Genomic DNA, 22,473 nt, shown 5'->3' with positions numbered 1-22,473 from the left:
GCAAGTATGTTAGTGTATGCTACTGCCTGGCAGACAGAGGGGGCCCATGAAAATCTGCTCGGTGTATTATTTAATAAAGAAAGAAGGTGCTGAAAAGACCCTTAGAATCTGCAGGGTGTGGTATTGGAATGTAATAATTTCTGCATCTGGATTAAGTACAAATATTCTGGGAATTCTTAAAAGAGGAATTTAACCTAATCTTAAGCGATGGGATGATGAGGAAGGAGTGGTATAATATCTGCTCTGTGGATGTGTATACAATCATACGTAACAGATCGCTCAAACTCAGTTTTCTGCTCAATGTAATTATCATCTAAGATATAGATGAATATGTTTTTATTTTTATTTGAATTTTTAATATCTATAATCTTGAGCATATGAATACAAAGCATGGATCCATTATTTAAAAAATTTTAAGTATAGAGTTTTTGATGGTTTAAAAAATCCTAACAAGACTTATTAGCATACGTACAAAATTAATTCCTAAGGTAATTTCAATTTATTCAATGTTTTCTAGTTTTGAATGTAGTTTTCTCTATTTCCAGATAACTGTGAAATATAGTCTGTGTTTCATATAAATGTATATGAAATGTTTTCGGGTTTAATGATAAGCGTCAGACGGGCCAATCACAAAGCATATTTCTCTGGAGTTAGAGAGGGATTGGTTTTCAACTGTATTTTCTTTATTTGTACACACACACAATCTTTTCAGTACCTTAGGTATTTATTAGATGTATTGAACAAACATTCTTGGGTCTTCTCCTTATGCTAAGCACCACCTTAGGTAATGTGGATTATAAAATGTCATTTTAATATGGTTACATATTATATATTATAACCACATTTCTTTTGAATATTATGTATACATACATATTAAACTTAAGTAAAAGAAAGCATATGGTGAGAAACAAACCTAAATCATACTGATAATTTTGGCCTAAGGTAAAGTAGTATGATTTTCAAATATCCTTTGCCAGCTGTTCAAAGGGCACTTAAGATATTCATATAAACATGTCAATGAGTTGAGAAGAGCAATGTCGTATCACTTTGCTTGTTATTATTAATGACAATTAACCTACTGAACCTAAGTTATTACTCTCATAAATTTAAATGATGGTAGGTGTTTGGTGCCAGCAAGAATGCTAAAGGTCAATTACTTCAAACCTTTCTTCTAGTAGTTGTGAAAAACTTAGCCATTTAATGCAATTTGGCAAGGATCACTGAGATTGTTAATGGCAGGCAATGTACTTGATACTTTGATATATTCAAAGCTTTAGAGCAGAAATCTTGGTTCCAATTCTTCTCCTCTAATTTATTTTGTAAATAAGTTCCTCTGTGCACTCATTTTGTTATCTGTAAAATTATCAGTACTACATCTATTTCACAAAAGAGGATTAAATGAATTAATTTTTGGAAAAGTCTGTTGCCAGCCATATCGTATGTGCATGTTTACCTACAATAGTGACAGAACAGTTATTTTCCTTCAATACCCTCTCACTTTCTCTACCCATCTCCTCAAAACCTTGGTAAACTCTAAACAATTATGACATGGCATATAAATCTTCCCATGCTATGCCCTGCTTAATCATATTTTGTAGATGAATTATTAATAGCATTCATTCACTTTGGAAAGCAAGTGGGTTGGGACAGTAAATTACATGGTGACCTATATATATTGCCAAGATAATTATGTAGTTGTGTGCTTCAACCATCCCAATTTTAGTTGTAATACTATTTGCTATTCCATCAAAATAAAAACTAAAGAAAAAGCTTTTCTAAATGGACAAGATATCCTATGTGAGAATATAAAGGTCTATCATTAATTGCTTCTAAATCAATCTCTAATTCAATAAAAGCTTAATTCAGGAAATGATGCAATGATCCAGAAAGATATGATAATTGTAAGAAACTTGGAACCTTGCAGATTGTGAGGACTTGCCATTTCAGGATATATATTTGGGAAAAGAATGTGCAATATTTACTAATAGATTAATTATAGGAGATGGGAGAAGAAATTACTTTAGAATGACTCCTTCCTTTTAGGTATTAGCAGTTTGGAGACTGTGGTGTCCTTTACTAAGAGGAAGATTTGGCAGGAGGACATTTTGTTTAGAAACTAGGAATATGCATGTGGCCATGACAAATTTGAAAAACTTATTATACACATCTGGAGGTCTTCTTAGCTACTGGGAATAAGTCAGCTTCAGTATCTGGGTAAAGTCCAGAACAGAGATGCAAACTGAGGGACACAGAGGGATACTTGACTTGATTCTTGTGTTTTGTATACTTGCTGTTTGTTTTATTAAGTTTTAAAGAGAATATTAAGTCTTCAAGAGAAATTTTTTTTCATTCACCTTTTAATAATTTGATATATTCTAATTTAAAAAACTGTCCACTTGGTCCTTATTTTTTACTTTTCAAATTTTAACACAATATAGTCAAATTTTAAAAATGTTTGATGAGTATTTACAAGGTTTTGTTCATTCCATTATTGGTTAACATTAACATTTCTGCATCAACCTATCTACTTACTGACTCTATATATTTATTTATATATTCTATATTTTTAATTTAAAGAAAAGATCATTTCCTGGTCATATATGATGCTCTGAACTTTCACCTTTCCTTTAATGATATATCCTGGATATCAATCTAAGTTAGTATATGTTGTTTTCAAAGGTTGAAAATGTTCCACTGAATGAATATATCACAATATTTTATGTTCTGAAGAAACCGTAGTTATTCAAAAGTTTTCTTTTTATATATATAATTATATACAAATGGAAGTCCTTGTATAAATATATTTTGATGGATTATAAAAAGAGCACCCACAGGAAAATCTCTTGTACAATTGGCCTTATTCAAAAGGAATATAACTTTTAATTTTAATAGATCTCACCAAAGTGCTCCCTAGGAAGGCAGTGACAGCTTGCACTTTCATCTCTGATTTTAAGAATACTGTTTTCCCCAAACCCTGAGAAGCTCTGGGCATCACAAAACATTTTAATTCTTATCAGTCTGGTTGGGAAAAGCTATCTATTTTTACTATGATTTTCCTGTCATATTTTCACTTGATCATATTCTTAAACACTATCTAAAACCTACATTAAGACTGGTTTGACATCAATGACCCAAATGTCAACATAAAGCTAAATGCAGACTACTTTATATTTGTTTTCACACTTTGTCTTGAATTTTACAAATGATATTATGTTTAGCTATAGAGTTTGTAGTTCCCACCTTGTTTTAATTTGCACCTCTCTGTTATTTTTTTCCCTAATCTATTTCTTTTAACCTTTCTATGTAACATTGTTTTGAGTAGTCTAAACCACAAAGAATTAGGTGTTTTAGATCTATACTTGAGCTATTTTAATAGACATTAATTACAGATATCAGGGTGTGTGTAAAAGAGAGAAATTCTTTTGGTTTTCTGTTTGCTATGTAAATTGCATTTGATTTCTTTGTTTTATGAATTAACCTGTGGAGTTACAGAATTAGATCTTAAAATTTGCAGTATTTGTCAGACTTGATCATCTTCTTAAATTTATATAATCTGACTGGCCCTCTATCTCTTGACTGAACAGTTTCAGAGATTATCTACTGATGTATTGCTATTAGATGAGAAAATTAGAGTATTTGTATATCTTCACATTTTTCTCTTTCTCATAACTTTGGTTCATCGTAGCTTAGTTTTATTAATTTTGTTGATTTTCTTTCTAATTTCAAATTAAACTTACCTCTCTCTTGCTGTATTCTTTTTACGAAAAATAAGAAAATTGATACACCCATGCTTCATCCTAATGTCCCTGTTCCTAAGTTTTATTTTTGGTATAAAATATATAATCATGATTTCAGGATTACTTAATTCTATATCCACTTTTATATAAACTCCACACACACCTGCAATTCATTTCTGGAGCTTTTCCCTTTATCAATGGCAGGATTCTTGTGCTAAATAAAATTCTGGGTTTTCTTTGTTTGTTTGTTTTATTTTATTTACTTAAAGAGGAACTTGCAACTTCTATGTATCCCTGTAGTATTTCTAGAGTTTGGCCAATTATATTTTAAGTTTGCCTATTGTACAGAAAGATCAGTTCAGATGAGCAATATGCCCTACTGAATACACTGAAAATATGTTTGTTAAGTTCCTAAGAAATTCCTACAGTATTAATGAATTAGAAAAAATATTTGATAATTGCAGTTTAATAAGCAAATATTATTTTGATCAGTGCCTGTAAACTATTATATAATTTGTTATAATTTCTGTAATTAATAAATTCTGTAAATGTTATAGAAAATAATTAGTACTTTTTTGTATTTATATAAGCCTTTCTTTAAGTTTTTATTATGAGATTACCATTTTAAAATATCAATCTCACATCAATTTACAGCAATAAAACTATCAATGGAAAATCACTCAAAATATCAATAGAAATGTATTTGATAGTAATATATGATATATGAAGGTGATTATACATAAATCCATGTATCTATAATTTTAGAATAATGATTCCTCCAAAATTATTTCTTGTTTAAATATAAGGGCTTGGCTAGAATTGACAGGCAAATAAGCATAGAAAATCATCTCTCAATAATAGTCATACTTTTCAATCCTTGGGAAAATATTTTCTAATTGCCACTTTTCTTCATGACATTTTGCTATATAAAGCATTTAAACATATTGAACAATTTCAATTAAAATTTTCCTTAGAGTTTTATTTGACATCATACTTAAAGCAGTCCTTAAAGCAGACCACAGCTATATAACAAAATCTTTCCTTTAAGTTAATTGGTGTGGTTTCATTTACATATTTACTTATTAATCTATGTATTTTAACTGTATAATTTTTATTTTATCTGAAATTAATTTTGGTGTAAGTTTGATATTCCAAGTGCCTAACTGATTGTGAAACTACCCTCATTGGAATAGTCTATCATTTTCTCACTAGTTGAAATTCTACAAGTCTCATAAAATAACTGCAAACATAGACACATATACACACACATATACTTCTGACTAAAATTTCTGCTTCATTAATCCACCTGAATATTCTTTAGAATGGCTTTAACTTTACATTTTAACATTTGGTAGGGTTTAAATTGATTGTGTTTAAATATTGAGAAGATAGATGCAACATATACAAAGTATTTACACATATCACACTGAAAAAGAGAGATTTCATAAATAGAAGGTGATCCTTGAAAAGTCAGTAAGATTGGACCTAGAACACAGGTGTAGAGATTAGTTATATTGGGAATAGATGCCATTTCCATTAATGGGTGGAAAAGAGTAAAAATGGGCAACAGTGCCGAGTTTGTTGTTCGGACTTTGAAGAACTTATTTGCGGTTGGGTTCCCCATTATGTTTGCATTGCTGTTCTTTATACTAATACTGACCCGCTTGGTTTCCCCATTCCTCTGAACTCTGGAAGAATTCTAAAGTCTTCCAGTGAATTTTATTTCTACAATGTCATGTTTATCTTGATTTTATTTTTATTGTTGATTTAGTCTTTAGTGACTATAATGATAAGTATTTAAATTTTCATCAACTCTATTGAATGTCTGAACTGTTGTGCAAAATAGGGCCATTAGTTGTTTTTGCCTGCCTGGGTTCCCTCTTCTGGTAATGACATTTCAATTTTCTTTTGGGTGATTCTCCTTGCTCCATTGCTCACAGTTTTAACTTGGTGGTCAATTAATTGTCCCCACCTTCTTCAGTCTGTAGCAATCAATCTCAGAGGAATTTGATCTTAGAAGAACACAATGAGAATAGTACATTATTTACTGCATCCCAGGAACTACACTAATTTTTATCCTGTCAGAGACAGAAATCTTTGTTTTTGTCCTTTCATTGTGTGACTGTCCTATAGATTTATTGAGTTTCCTTTATAGTACATATGTTAGCCGAACTCAACTGGTGTCTGCAATCACTATTCAGTGAAAGATACAGAATGGACTAAAATCAAATGATGGGAACAACTTTAAATTTGCTATTTAATTAACATGAGGCAAAATGCAGTTGCAATCTCATTGATTTTCTGGGTTGTAAAAGTAATACTCTCTGGTACGTAACAAAGTTTTCAAAGGTGTGACTCACAGAATTACCATAGGTGTGGTACCTAAAAACAGAGACTGATCATAGTAATTTGGCATTAGAAATTCAAGTAGGATGATGATTTTCCTTATGGTTAACAAATTCTAATAAATGTCTGAATCAACAAATTTTCCTTGATTAACATGGAAGTTTCATTGAGGCAAAAATCCAGTGATTATTAAAATTTTGAAAAACTTTTTGTCAGTATGTAAAATGAAGTACAGATTACTGGCTCATATATGTATAAAATCCTGTTTTATCCACATTAAGGTAAGTTGGGGCTTTGGAAATTGTACAAACTATGGAGCACTTTCTTTGTGTGCCATGGAACTATTCTATGCATTAAAGGATTTGTAACATTCATAATCTACATTCACCTGCTAAAATGCCAGCTGTTTCAGCCAATTACAGTGAATATTAGAATGACCCTAGAGATTTCCAAAATATCCCAGGAATGCAAAATCACCCCTTTGAAAACTATGAACCTAAAATAACTTTCTCCAGTGTACTAATGCACTCACCCCTTTTCACACAATCATGCACTAGATGTCAAGCATTTTGTTATCATAATAATATGCATGTAAAAGGTTTATATGGATACCCAGTATTAAGTGTTAAGATAAATTGCTATTAAGTTGAAAGCTATTCAGCAGCAAGTATATCAATCTTGTTTTAAAAAAGCCAACAAAATTAGTGTCCCACATTATTTATAATTCTTAAATATTCTTATAATTTATAGAAAATAAATTGTACTAAAGAACTTCATAAACGTATTAGTAACTTAATTATTAAATAAATCAATTTCAATTGTACTAAAATTTTAAACAGGTGAATGAAATGATTGAAAGAACAAAGCAGAAAAATTAGGTGAAAGTCTTTAAAGATCTGGTCTCATTTTTAAACACTGTGACTTAATAGTTTTTTTCATCATTTAGGTTTTTAATGGAAAATAATCTAGGTATGGAAGAAACTAAATATATTATTCTGCTTATTACCCTGAGTCCTGAGATTATGATCCATATGCCTTATATACAGTGAATGCTTCATTAATATTATTTGACTATGTAATTACCAGTTGTATCTTAAAACTGAGGTGTGCTCAAGAGAAAGGTCATTTTAAAGGTTCTTATAAACAGCTCCATGAAATTCCAAGTCTTAGAAGGTAATTTGAAAAGCAATGTAAAAAGGTTAGACCTATAAAAAGCTATTTAGATATTATGAAGTAAAATATAAATCTGGCCCAGGTAACACAAAATCATATAACATGCACAACAACATTTTTATTGTTTGACATATGAAACTAAAGCATGAAAAGTCAAAGAGCCTAAATCTATAATACAGTCAAACTTTGATTTTATATGCATGATACATGCATTAGTTTGCACCCAAAAGGAAAAAAAAAGATATGCGAGAGATAATCATGTATACATTAGCTAAGTTTCAACCCTTATTATAATTAAAATTTAATTATACAAGTGTTTCCTTTAATGAAGTTTATTATAATTAATTTTTTGCATGCATATGGACACTACAGTGATATCTACTTTAGAATTGTTTAAATGAATTAAGTAGTGGCCTCTATACTATGTTACTATAAAGTTTAGCAGGATTATCTCACTTTCCAGGGCACAATAAACAGGAAAAAAAATCAATGTATATAAATGCAATTGTCAAAGTGATCCAGCCACTAAAGAAATGTGGTTTAGTGTTATCAAGACTAGCCAAACACACACACACACACACACAAAGCCAGTTTTACATGCAGTTTCCGTTTTTTCCCCCAAAAGGTAAATGTAGCACAAAAACTTGCTCAGGAGGCAGAAAAGTTTGCATAGAACCTCCAAAATTAAAAATAAACATAAAACAAGAAATTCAGCTTCTTAATAAACATGTCATTGATATCATGGCAGGAAATATGATAGTCTTGGAACTTATAATCATTAGACCTCCTGATTCAGAAATAATTTAAGAAAACCCTGATCAAAATATATGTCTGTGGCAAATTCACATAAAACTATACTTAAACAAGCCTCCTGACTCTACAGAAATAGGGTTTGAAACTTTGTAATTTTTATCATGGATTTTTAGCATCCCCCCTACCATTTACTAAAGCATCCTGTGTATTCCCATTAAGTGATGGGCCAATTTCTCACCTGTCAAGAGCCTGTATGTACATGGCTTGTTCTTAAAGGTCCCTGTTGGCCAACTGTTTGTTTTTACAATGGCACCATATGGGTTTTGTAATTGTCATACCAGATGGCACATGAAGTCCCACCACATTGCTCTTCCTTTTCAAAGATGACTTAACTATTGATAAAATATTATTTTTTATACAGTTTTTTGAGCATGTTGAACAAGTCTAAAATGGCATGCAGTGTTTTAGGTATAGTACTGAATGTGTGATTTAACTTGGGAAGGGATCCTTGGCTAAGGTAAGGCGTAGTATCTAAATTCATGGATTACATTTCAATGTGTTCAGAACATCTATTATTTTCTCTCTTTAACTGAATTTAATAGTGTAATTAAATTTTTTATAGAGAACTAGAATATTTTTTGAAAGTTAATTCTGGGATTTTGTATGTATTTTGCTTTTATAGTAGGTGATATACACCGTAATTATTTCTAGATATTGTAAGTGGTATAAGTACTTTTTTACATGAAGTTCTTATATTTGCAAATTTTGCCATTTCCATTTTAGTATTATTAGATAAGGTCAAGAAGCTATAAAACTATTGATAATTTTAACTGCAAAAATTATAAGAGTTTCTAGCTATCAAAGAAATATTACCATAAACAAAGAAACACAAAGTCAGAAAACAATGCAGTCATGTCACAAATATAGGATAGTGTTTTTTAATAAAAAAAAAACCTGAAAAAGCATCGTTTCATGAAGTAAATATTTATTGAGTTCTATTGCTTGTGTCATTTGTGACTGCCTTCTTTACCATAGTATAAGGCTTCCAAGGTTCATCCATGTTATGGAATGTATAACTAATCCATTCCTTTTTTATGGCTGAATAATATTCCATTGTATGAATAGAGTGGATTTTATTTATTCATTCATCAACAGTTGATGAACATTTCAGTTTTTAAACTTCTTGACTATTGTGAATAAAACTTTGCAAATACTCATGTAGAAGTTTTTGTGTGGACATGTACGTTCATTTCTCTTAAGTATATACTACAAATGGAGTTGCTGGTTCATATAGAAAGTTGATGATTAAACTTTTGAGGAAAAGACTTTTTCTCAAAGCAACTGCATACATAATTTTATATTCCACAAGCTATGTGGGAGGTTTCCAATTTTTCTAAATCCTCACCATGGCCAATACTTTTAATTAATTTTTGTTATAATATTATTAGTGGATACAAAAGTTATCTTGTTTTTATTTGCATTTCCATTCTTCCATTAAATGGAATGTTGCTTATGCTTTTATTTAACTTTTTTTTAATGTTCTTTATCAGGTTGAGGAAGTTCCATTGTGCTCTTCATTTGTTGATTGTTTTTACCATGAAGAGCTATTAGATACATTTTTACCCCTGCACCTAATGGAATTATCATTTGTTTTCACTTTATTCTATTTATGTGATATATTATGCTAATTGAGTTTAGAATGTTAAGTGAACCCTTAATTCTTGAGATAAATCCCACATGGTTATAGTGTATAATTCTTTGCATATATGGTTGGTTTTGTTGTGCTAAAATTGTATGTGGCCATTTCTTAGTATGAATTTTTGTTTGTTGAATTTTTAACTTAGATTTTGTTTTTTACTTGTAATAGATCTATTCAAGTTTTCTATTTCTTCTCATGTCATTTTCAATAGTTTGTATTTTTTTAGGAATGCCCCCATCTTATCATAGTTACCTAAATTTGGGGGTATACAACTGTTCATAGTGGTTTTTATTGTTTGTTTTTATTTTTTTGTTTTGTTATCATTAATCTACAATTACATGAAGAACATTATGTTTACTAGGCTCTCCCCTACCCCAAGTCCCCCCCACAAACCCCATTACATTACAATCACTGTCCATCAGCATAGTAAGATGTTGTAGAATCACTACTTGTCTTCTCTGTGTTGCAAAGCCCTCCCCTTTCCCCCAACCCCACATTATACATGCTAATCATAATATCCCTTTCTTCTTCCCCACCCTTATCCCTCCCTACCCTCCCATTCTCCCCAGTCTCTTTCCCTTTGGTAACTGTTAGTCCATTCTTGGGTTCTGTGATTCTGCTGCTGTTTTGTTCCTTCAGTTTCTCTTTTGTTCTTATACTCCAAAGATGAGTGAAATCATTTGGTACTTGTCTTTCTCCGCCTGGCTTATTTCAATGAGCATAATACCCTCTAGCTCCATCCATGTTGTTGCAAATGGTAGGATTTGTTTTCTTCTTATGGCTGAGTAATATTCCATTGTGTATATGTACCAAATCTTCTTTATCCATTCATCTACTGATGGACACTTAGGTTGCTTCCATTTCTTGGCTATTGTAAATAATGCTGTGATAAACATAGGGATGCATCAGTCTTTTTCAAACTGGAGTGCTGCATCCTTAGGGTAAATTCCTAGAAGTGGAATTCCTGGGTCAAATGGTAAGTCTATTTTGAGCATTTTGAGGAACCTCCATATTGCTTTCCACAATGGTTGAACTAATTTACATTCCCATCAGCAGTGCAGGAGGGTTCCCCTTTCTCCACAACCTTGCCAACATTTGTTGTTGTTTGTCTTTTGGATGGTAGCCATCCTTACTGGTGTGAGGTGATATCTCATTGTGGTTTTAATTTGCATTTCTCTGATAACTAGCGATGTGGAGCATCTTTTCATGTGTCTGTTGGCCATCTGAATTTCTTCTTTGGAGAACTGTCTGTTCAGCTCCTCTGCCCATTTTTTAATTGGATTATTTGCTTTTTGTTTGTTGAGGTTCGTGAGCTCCTTATATATTTTGGATGTCAAGCCTTTATCAGATCTGTCATTTACGAATATATTCTCCCATACTGTAGGGTTCCTTTTTGTTCTATTGATGGTGTCCTTTGCTGTACAGAAGCTTTTCAGCTTGATATAGTCCCACTTGTTCATTTTTGCTTTTGTTTTCCTTGCCCGGGGAGATATATTCATAAAGAAGTAACACATGTTTAAGTCCAAGAGATTTTTGCCAATGTTTTTTTCTGAGAGTTTTATGGTTTCATGACTTACATTCAGGTCTTTGGGCCATTTTGAATTTGCTTTTGTGTATGGGGTTAGACAGTGATCCAGTTTCATTCTCTTACAAGTAGCTGTCCAGTTTTGCCAGCACCATCTGTTGAAGAGACTGTCATTTCTCCAGTGTATGTCCATGGCTCCTTTATCAAATATTAATTAACCATATATGTTTGGGTAAATGTCTGGAGTCTCTAATTTGTTCCACTGGTCTATGGCTCTATTCTTGTGCCAGTACCAAATTGTCTTCATTACTATGGCTTTGTAGTAGAGCTTGAAGTTGGGGAGTGAGATCCCTGCCACTTTATTCTTCTTTCTCAGGATTGCTTTGGCTATTCGGGGTCTTTGGTGTTTCCATATGAATTTTTGAACTATTTGTTCCAGTTCATTGAAGAATGTTGTTGTTAATTTGATAGGGATTGCATCAAATCTGTATATTGCTTTGGCAGGATGGCCATTTTGACAATATTAATTCTTCCTATCCAAGAGCATGGGATGAGTTTCCATTTGTTAGTGTACTCTTTAATTTCTCTTAAGAGTGTCTTATAGTTTTCAGGGTAAAGGTCTTTCACTTCTTTGGTTAGGTTTATTCCTAGATATTTACTTCTTTTTGATACAACTGTGAATAGAATTTTTTTCCTGATTTCTCTTTCTATTGGCTCATTGTTAGTGTATAGGAAAGCCACAGATTTCTGTGTGTTAATTTTGTATCCTGCAACTTTACTGTATTCCGATATCAGTTCTAGTAGTTTTGGGGTGGAGTCTTTAGGGTTTTTATGTACAATATCATGTCATCTGCAAATAGTGACAGTTTAACTTCTTCTTTATTAATCTGGATTCCTTGTATTTCTTTGTTTTGTCTAATTGCCGTGGCTAGGACCTCCAGTACTATGTTAAATAACAGTGGGGAGAGTGGGCATCACTGTCTTGTTCCCGATCGCAGAGGAAAAGCTTTCAGCTTCTCGCTGTTAAGTATGATGTTGGCTGTGGGTTTATCATATATGGCCTTTAATATGTTGAGGTACTTGCCCTCTATACCCATTTTGCTGAGAGTTTTTATCATGAATGCATGTTGAATTTTGTCGAATGCTTTTCCAGCATCTATGGAGATGATCATGTGGTTTTTGTCTTTCTTTTTGTTGATGTGCTGGAAGATGTTGATGGATTTATGAATGTTGTACCATCCTTGCATCCCTGGGATGAATCCCACTTGGTCATGGTGTATGATCCTTTTGATATATTTTTGAATTTGGTTTGCTAATATTTTGTTGAGTATTTTTGCATCTACGTTCATCAGTGATATTTTTCTGTAATATTCTTTTTTGGTGGGGCCTTTGCCTGGTTTTGGTATTAGGGTGATGTTGGCTTCATAGAATGAGTTTGGGAGTATTCTCTCCTCTTCTATTTTTTGGAAAACTTTAAGGAGAATGGGTATTATATCTTCTCTGTATGTCTGGTAAAATTCCGAGGTAAATCCATCTGGCCCGGGTGTTTTTTTTCTTGGGTAGTTTTTTGATTACCACTTCAATTTCTTTGCTGGTAATTGGTTTGTTTAGATTTTGTGTTTCTTCCTTGGTCAGTCTTGGAAGGTTGTATTTTTTTAGGAAGTTGTCCATTTCTTCTAGGTTTTCCAGCTTCTCAGCATATAGGTTTTCATAGTATTCTCTAATAATTCTTTATATTTCTGTTGGGTCCATCGTGATGTTTCCTTTCTCATTCTGATTCTGTTGATGTGTGTTGACTCTCTTTTTCTCTTTATAAGTCTGGCTAGAAGCTTATGAATTTTGTTTATTTTCTCAAAGAACCAGCTCTTGGTTTCATTGATTTTTGCTATTGTTTTATTCTTCTCAATTTTATTTATTTCTTCTCTGATCTTTATTATGTCCCTCCTTCAGCTGAATTGATGCCTCATGTGTTCTTCATTTTCCAATTTTGATAACTGTGACGTTAGACTATTCATTTGGGTTTGTTCTTCCTTCTTTAAATATGCCTGGATTGCTATATACTTTCCTCTTAAGACTGCTTTCACTGCGTCCCACAGAAGTTGGGGCTTTGTGTTGTTGTTGTCATTTATTTCCATATATTGCTGGATCTCCATTTTAATTTGGTCATTGATCCATTGACTATTTAGAAGCGTGTTGTTAAGCCTCCATGTGTTTGTGAGCCTTTTTGCTTTCTTGGTACAATTTATTTCTAGTTTTATACATTTGTTGTCTGAAAAGTTGTTTGGTAGTATTTCAATCTTTTTGAATTTACTGAGGCTCTTTTTGTGGCCTAGTATGTGGTCTATTCTGGAGAATGTTCCACGTGCACTTGAGAAGAATGTGTATCTTGTTGCTTTTGGTGTAGAGTTCTGTAGATGTCTATTAGTTCCGTCTGTTCTAGTGTGCTTTTCAGTGCCTCTGTGTCCTTACTTATTTTCTGTCCAGTGGATCTGTCCTTTGGAGTGAGTGGTGTGTTGAAGTTTCCTAGAATGAATGCATTGCATTCTATTTCCTCCTTTAGTTCTGTTAATATTTGTTTCAGGTATGTTGGTGCTCCTGTATTGGGTGCATATATATTTATAATGGTTATATCCTCTTGATGGATTGAGCCCTTTATCATTATGCAATGTCCTTCTTTATCTCTTGTTACTTTCTTTGTTTTGAAGACTATTTTGTCTGATACTAGTACTGCAAAACCTGCTTTTTTCTCCCTATTTGCATGAAATATCTTTTTCCATCCCTTGACTTTTAGTCTGTGCATGTCTTTGGGTTTGAGGTGAGTCTCTTGTAAGCAGCATATAGATGTGTGTTGTTTTTTTATCCATTCAGTGACTCTATGTCTTTTGATTGGTGCATTCAGTTCATTTACATTTAGGGTGATTATCGATAGGTATGTACTTATTGCCATTTCATGCTTTAGATTCATGGTTACCAAATTTTCCAGATTACTTTTCTTACTATCTAAGAGTCTAACTTAACTCACTTAGTATGCTGTTACAAACACAATCTAAAGGTTCTTTTCTATTTCTCCTCCTTTTTCTTCCTCCTTCATTCTTTATATATTAGGTATCAGATTCTGTACTTTTTCTCTATCCCTTGATTGACTTTAAGGATAGTCAATTTAATTTTGCATTTGCCTCGCAATCAGCTGCTCCACCCTCCCTACCATGATTTTACTACCTCTGGTGACAGCTATCCAACCCTAGGAACACTTCCATCTATAGCAGTCCCTCCAAAATAGACTGCAGAGGTGGTTTGTGGGAGGTAAACTCTCTCAGCTTTTGCTTATCTGGGAATTGTTTAATCCCTCCCTCGAATTTAAATGATAATCTTGCCAGAAAAATTAATCTTGGTTCCAGGCCCTTCTGCTTCATGTCATTAAGTACATCATGCCACTCCCTTCTGGCCTGTAAGGTTTCTGATGAGAAGTCTGATGTTAACCTGATGGGCTTTCTTTTGTATGTGATCTTATTTCTGCCTCTGGCTGCTTTTAATAGTCTGTCCTTATCCTTGATCTTTCCCATTTTAATTACTATGTGTCTTGGTGTTGTCTTCCTTGGGTCCCTTGTGTTGGGGGAATCTGTGGATCTCCATGGCCGGAGAGACTATCTCCTTCCCCAGATTGGGGAAGTTTTCAGCAACTACCTCCTCAAAGGCACTTTCTATCCCTTTTTCTCTCTCTCTTCTTCTGGTATCCCTATAATGCGAATATTATTCCGCTTGGATTGGTCACACAGTTCTCTCTATATTCTTTCATTTTTAGAGAACCTTTATTCTCTCTGTGCCTCAGCTTCTTTGTATTCCTCTTCTCTAGTTTCTATTTCATTTATTGTCTCTTCCACTGTACCCAACCTGCTTTTAATACCTTCCATCGTGTTCTTTAATGATTGGATCTCTGACCTGAATTCATTCCTGAGTAATTGGATGTCTTTCCTTACCTCCATTAGGATGTTGATGATTTTTATTTTGAACTCCCCTTCAGGAAGAGTCACGAGGTCCATATCATTTAAATCTTTCTCGGGAGTTGTATTAACAATTTTACTCTGGACAAGGTTCCTTTGGCATTTCATGTTTGTATCTGGCGCCCTCTAGTGTCCAGAAGCTCTATTCTGGAGCTGTTCAGCCCCTGAAGCAATGCTGGGGGTCGCAGGGGAGCGGTACTGGTGCCTGGGGGGAGGAAAAAGCTGTTCCCTGCCTCCCGGCTGCTGTGCCTGTCTCCACTGCCTGAGCCAGTGGGCTGGTCACACAGGTATAAGTTTTTGTCCCAGAGCAGCCAGATATGGATCCCTGCTTTCCACAAGCAGCTGGGATCCCAGTCTACCCAGGAACTATGCCTGTATTAACTTTCCAACCCAGTAATCATGCAAGTCTCACGAAAGCACCATGAAATGTAGGTTTGTGCTCCCAGCGCAGATCTCCGGAACTAGGTATTCAGCAGTCCCAAGCCTTCCACTCCCTCCCTGCTCCATTTGTCTTCCTCCCGCCCGTGAGCTGGGGTGGGGCAGGGTCTCAGGTCCTGCGGAACCACAGCTCTGGTACGTTACCCCATTCACTGAGGTCTGCTCTTTCCTCCAGGTGTGTGCAGTCTGATGCTGTCCTCCTTCCTGTTGCTCTCTCGGGATTAGTTGTGCCAATGACATTTTCTAATTGTATCCAGATTTAGGAGGAAGCCTCTGTCTCTCCTCTCACACCACCATCTTTAATCCCCTCCTGTTCATAGTCTTTTGTTATAATCCTTTTCCTTTCTGTAATTTCAGGAATGATGTCCTTTCTCTCATTCCGGATTTTGGTAATTTGATTCTTCCCTCTTTTTGTTGTTTTCTGTAGTATACATAAGTTCTATTTGTTTTGTTAATCCTCTCAAAGGACAGACTTTTGTTTTTGTTGATTTTTCTATTTAATTAATTTCACCTACAGTTTATGATATCTTTCCTTGGCTTTCTTCATGTTTAATTTTATCCCTTTCATGTGTCAAGCTGATGGTTAGGATACTGACTGAGATCTTCCTTTTTTTCTATCATAGGCATTTACAGCTATTTATTCTCATTCCACTGTAGTTGGAAAACACATTTTACTCCTTCACTCTTTAGAAATATATCACACCTTGCATTAGCATATGAGCTATCTTGGAAAAATGTTCCATGAGTATTTAAGAAGAATTTTATTCTGCTGTTGTTGAATGGAATGTTCTATGGGTACCTGCTAGTTTTAGTTGATTTATAGTATTCAGATCTTGTATAGAATTCCTCATTTTTACCAAATGTTACATCCACTTCTAAAAATATAATATTGGAGTCTCCAATTGTTATTGTTGAATTGATTATTTCTCTCTTCAATTCTGTCAGGTTTTGTTTCATGTATTTTGAGTCTCTGTTGTTAGGTGCATATATGTTTATAATTGCTATGTCACTGAAGGGATTGACTCTTTTATCATTATAAATATTGTTGGTTTTCTTTTAAAGTCTATTTTGTCTGATTATTATAGATACTCCAGCTTTCTATGATTGCTGTTTGAATGGTATGTCTTTTTCCATTCTTTTACTTTCACCCTATTTGTACATTTAATTGTAGAATGTGTCTCTTATAGATGGCATATACTTGTCTATATTCCGAAATTATCTAGCTTGAAAATTTGTGACATTTGATTGGATTTTTAAACCATTTTATTTTATTTTTCTTCTTAATTTTTTAAACCATTTTATTTTAATGTTGTTACTGATATAGTTGGATTTCTGTCTGCCATTTTCCTTTTTATGGAAAAGGGAAATATTTTCCTTTTATGGAAAAGGGAAATATGTACTGAACACAAAGGGTAACAGTATCAGAAGAATAGAAGTATAAAAAAGACATGTCATGGCCAAATTTTTATTACCTGTAATGCTATTTTTACTGTATTATTTGAGCTTTTATCTTAATAGTTGCTCTGGGATTTACCATGTATATCTAAAGATATCATAATCTACCACAGATTTAATCTACCACAGATACTAACTTAATTCTAGTGTGATATAGCAAAATTGCTCCTGTGTAAGGTTATTTTCTCTTCCTCTCTCTTTTGAGATAATATTATTACACATAATATAATATTCATTATGTAATATATAGTAAATACACATGTATGTGTTTGATATGTGAACCTCAATCATTTTAAATAAAAAGGATTATTATTAAGTATTATAAAAAAGTTCAATTATGGCTTATCAGTACAATTGTAACTTTATGATAAGTAGGTAATATTCTTTGGTCAAATGATGCATAAATACCTGTATCTATTAATTTCATCTTTATAAGAAGCTTCATGTTGACACCCACTTTCTTGATAGTCAGTGGTATTTTCCAGATACATTTTGCCAGGCCATCTGGGAATACATAAACACCAATATCCCTTATTTTCTTCTTCTGTCAAACAGTTGCATCCATGTGCACACATCTATAAAAAATAAGAAATAGGAATTTTCAAAATATCCCACATTACAATATTAAATCATTTTAAAGTTCGTATTTCATGATTTCTCTTATTTATTAAATTCATGTGTTCATTTACCAAAAGTAAAATAAATTCAGGTTTTATTTGTGTCACAACCATTTTCAACAATCATATTCAGTTCATACTCAAATAATGACAGAAATGTATAACAAAGTTAAATACATCAACATCGATTATGCAATAGTTCTCAAAATATTTTTAAAATTTTATTTTAATCAAATTTTTATAGACTGCTTGAATGTTAACTGATATTATAGAAATACATTAAATTGAGAATCAAATCCATTAAAAGTCTATTTCCTGTATCACTAAGTAGAGTTCCTCCTTGAGTGAATTATTTGAATCTTCCATGAGCTAACATTCTACTGTATCCCTTATTAAAAATGATTCAAATTAAATCCTCAACACATGTTTAATTTATATTTGCTCACACGTCATATTTTTACCTTTTTAAAAAGAATTATCATTTTAACTGTTTGGGGGTCTTCCACAAATATGCTCAATGGATTACCTGAAAGAATCAATTGAATTCCGTCACCAGAGAAGAGCTCCTCTTATGGAAGCTTAAACTCTGGTGTATTTTTTTCTTAGCTCTGAGAGTGAATTCAAAACAGCCTTAGACCTTTGATAATCTTTTGTTTTTACATTTTCCTCTTAATACTTTCATGTTCTCCTTACAATTTTTGTTTATTAATACCTAATAAGTTATTTCCCATCAGTGTCAACAATTAGGAATTTGGTTTCATGGTCTGATCCTTTCATGATAAATTAACAATTTAGAGAGATCTAATCTCTGTTGGGTAAGAATCAACTGAGAATCTATTTTCCCATTTTTCTATTTGGAGCTCAAGTCAATTAAGAATTTCAAGTCCACTAGGAAGGAAAACAGTTCTTTGACCTGGACAAATGAGGTTTTTTTTCTCAAATGTTATTTACCTTAACCATGGCTAAAATGTTATAATTGAATCTATAAACTTTCTCTGTGTCTGTATGTCTGTGTATTTGTACTTCAGAAAAATCATCCTTTACTATAAGAGATGGAATCATTTCCTACAGGCAGAGGGTATTGTAGAGTTTCTTAAAGAAGCACTATTATAATTGGCTTTAAAGGTAAATTGAGCACTTATATCAGAAACAATGAATAGAATTTTATGACACGTTTATTAGTCTCTCTCCAAATATATACATTAAAATATTTATATATGTACATATACATATACAGTTTATTAGTTTTGTTTTCTGAAATTTGTAATTGTATTGTACTTTGTCCTCAATTACTTCAGTGTCTTTTTCTTATGAAAGTAAGGAAATTATTTAATTACTTCAGTAAAATTATCAAATTAGGAAGTTAACTTTGATGTAATACTATATTTTATAACCAATAAAGTTTATTCATAATTTTCCAATTGTTCTACTATACTACATAAAGAACCAAAAAATATAAATTCTCCACCTTCAACAGAATGGAAAATACAAAACACCAAAACCCCAAATTACCCTTAAGTAGAATCTATATAAACACCAGTGATTAGTGGTTTTGTTTTTTCTCCTTGTTGGTCTATACTGTTTTGTAAAGGTTATATTGGAAAAAAATTTATTATCTCATTTATCTTGAAAGTCCTCTTGGTTGATTTAATTATGAAAACAATATAATTAAATTAGTCATATTCTAAAACCTCAGTCTACTTGTGTTCTATATACACACACACATACAGTAGTTTTTCTTAACTTCTTGGTATAAGTTCTAAATTTTTAAATAAATTATTATTGTACTACAGCATTCATAGTCCCATTTAACTAACTATGTAGACAGTCTGCTCATAGGGAGGAAATTACGTGGGTTTTCAAAAAAGTAGGAAACCAGGCTGCACTGCCAAGTGGGGTCTCTCAGGTGATGGCCGTTTTGTATGGTTACCACCTTCTTGTTACTTAGACTTGGACTTATATCTCTGGCAGCAGCTCTTGCATTTGCTGCCCCCACTGGTAGCACCTGCTCCATCTTTCCTGTTTGGTTGTGTTGCTTGTTTCATCATCTAGTCAGGAGTATGTGTGTTGACTCCATTTGGCCCATGCAAAGGGTGAAAAAGATCAATGTTTCCCAGATGTTGGATAAACCCACAGTTTTTCTTTGTATATTTTCAGTATAGTCTGGGATGATTCAACAAAACACAAAGAAAAATATTAGACACAGTTAACTATACTCAAAGCCTAAAAACTGTGAACATTCATGTATGCTTAATATTTTATTTCTTCAGGAAAACATAAAAAATGCATAATTTTCTATTTTATGATTAAGAAAAAAAGCCATACACTAAAGAGTCATTGTATTTTTAGTTGTTATAAATCTGGGTCACTAAATAATTCAAAAATAAAATATTGAAAAATAATGTTTTAACAAGAATAACAGTGCAGAAATCAGACTATAGTAGACTATTATTTCCCATGATGATATACTTTCCTTTTTTGCTTTATTTTCAAAATAACTTACTGTGAGTTAAGAAAATCTGAATAACTAAAAGAAAATTTGTCTAAAGGATTTTCCTTAAAATAAGAAATGAAAAACCAAACTACCCTTTGTCTAACTGTTGTGATATGAACACATAAATTATACTTAAAGCTATAAGACTCATTATATGTTGAAGGTGGTTGATTCATCTTTACAGCAATTATTTACTATATCTACAAACCATTGCTGGCACCAAGAATTACTTAATTTGGTATTTCAACAGGGTTTCTTGTCTGTTCATATAGTCTAGTCTTCTACCAGAATTTAAGTTTTCTATAATTAAATTCAGAGATAAGAAGAGGTATCTTGTAAGACAGCAAATATATCAGTGGATATATAAAAAGTTGAATCTACCTTGCACATTCAGGGTAAAGATTTCTCAATATTTGAATCTATACAGAATAAAGGAATCTACTTAAGGAATCCAATAATGAGGATGATATTTTATTCTTGCAATTAAAAATGTTTGTTTGATGAAGGAATGTAATAACATTAGAAATCTGGCAGTGAATAATTTTTTCTTCCCAAGAAGAATAGAGATAAAATAAAACATCTGGGATTCCTTATTAATAATGACATATGTACATAACACAATATGATTGCACAAAATTAATTTCTGCTGGATACAAGTTAAGCAACATGAAGAATATTTACAACATACTTCTGAAAAGATGTTTTGCATATGTAACTAAATAATTCTAGTTAAACCTATCATTTCATGAAATAGCATATTTTCTATAAATTATATTTCAATTTTCACATTAGTAAAATCAGTTTTTAGAAAAAATGCTCTGAAGCCTAATATACATATATTTTACAACTTTGTTAGTTAAATAGGCTTGTGAGGAGACTTCAGGGATAGGAATGAGTGACTTTATCATGATAAGTAGAAACCTAGATTCTTAGAAAAGTATTAGTCAAAGTCAAAATTGTAACAAAGTTAAATAGGCAAGAAATACTTTATTCAAGACTACTGCAATAGAGGAGAGAGATGGAACTCAACTTTACTGAAATAAAAGATGGGAGGGATTTTAAGAGACAGCATGAAGTGACGGAAAAGTACTGAAGGAAATTAAGGGAGGAATGGATCAATGAGATGAGTAACCACATCACGTTTTTGCTGAATTTTTCAAGAACTCTGTGAGTAGGACTTTCATTAGGCAAATCAGTAGGCTCATTGATGTCCACTGAAGCTAGGCTCCTACACTTACAAAAGGACCAGAAGATAGAGATGCCACCTCCTTCGATGCGTTATTTCAGAGTAGTTCCCCGGTCCTTGGGAAAGACATTCCCTGGGTCCCAAAAATGGCAAGAGAGTGAGAGTAAATTTGCTTTTATTTCAAAAGCGCAGCGAGATGATTTATAATTGCAAATTTTCTAAGGTAAATACTGAATGAAAAAGGAAGTCAGGGGTCTATAGTCAAGAAGTCTATCTAAATTTAGTCAAGGTGAGGAGAACAATCAAGAATGTTTTGGTCATTTTCTTGCCTAATAAAAATATACTAGATTAATTAAAGTCCAATTTATACTGGCTTGGATCTAGTAAAAAATACTGAAATAGGTTAAATTTGCTAAAGATCTTTTACATGCTAATTTTAGTTTAGGTTAAATTTGCTAAAGATCTTTTACATTCCAACTTTTAGTATCCTTCTGTCTCTTTTGTGTTGTTTTGAAAGCATCCTCTGTCCCTAGTAACTCATAATCATATATAATCTCATGAACTTTTTGTAGCAAGAATAGAAAAAAAGATAAACTCACTTAGATTTATGTGCTTTCCTTCCATAAATGTTTGCATTAAACAAGGACCTGAAGAGAGGACACTTCTTAACACACACACAAAAAATGAAAGAATACTTGTGAATTTCAGTCCTTGATGATGAGAACTGAAATGAACCTAACTTCAAGTCCTATGTTAAAAAAATACTCAGAAAAAGCAAAAATAACTTACTCTTTGTTCCATGAAATATTTATTCTTAGAAGGTAAGACTGTAAACTAAGTTATTTACCAAAACTAACAGTTTGCACATCTAACTCAAAGATTCTCATAACATTGTCATTGTGTCCACCAGCACAGAGCTTTATTCACAAGCTCTGACCAATCCTTGCAGTTACCCACCCCACTACCACCAACAACCAAGGCTCTAAAGCATATAAATATCTTTCCATATTTTTTTCCCTCCTGAGACACTAGTGAGATTCTATTAAGAT

At 32.6% G+C, this 22,473-nt stretch overlaps 1 protein-coding gene across 1 annotated transcript in view; it reads right to left on the bottom strand.

The window, feature by feature from the left end:
• The window catches only part of EYS (eyes shut homolog), a 1,412,275-nt gene that overhangs the window by 1,274,875 nt on the left and 114,927 nt on the right, over nucleotides 1-22,473 (bottom strand). Inside the window, 2 exon segments of the mRNA XM_057494276.1 lie at nucleotides 3,738-3,754; nucleotides 17,536-17,702. Coding sequence (XP_057350259.1) covers nucleotides 3,738-3,754; nucleotides 17,536-17,702 — 184 coding nt within the window.

Source organism: Manis pentadactyla, chromosome 16 (assembly GCF_030020395.1).
Source record: "Manis pentadactyla isolate mManPen7 chromosome 16, mManPen7.hap1, whole genome shotgun sequence".
NCBI lineage: Eukaryota > Metazoa > Chordata > Mammalia > Pholidota > Manidae > Manis > Manis pentadactyla.
The sequence above is the reverse complement of the archived record's forward strand: the minus strand, read 5'-3'. Positions and strand labels throughout refer to the sequence as shown.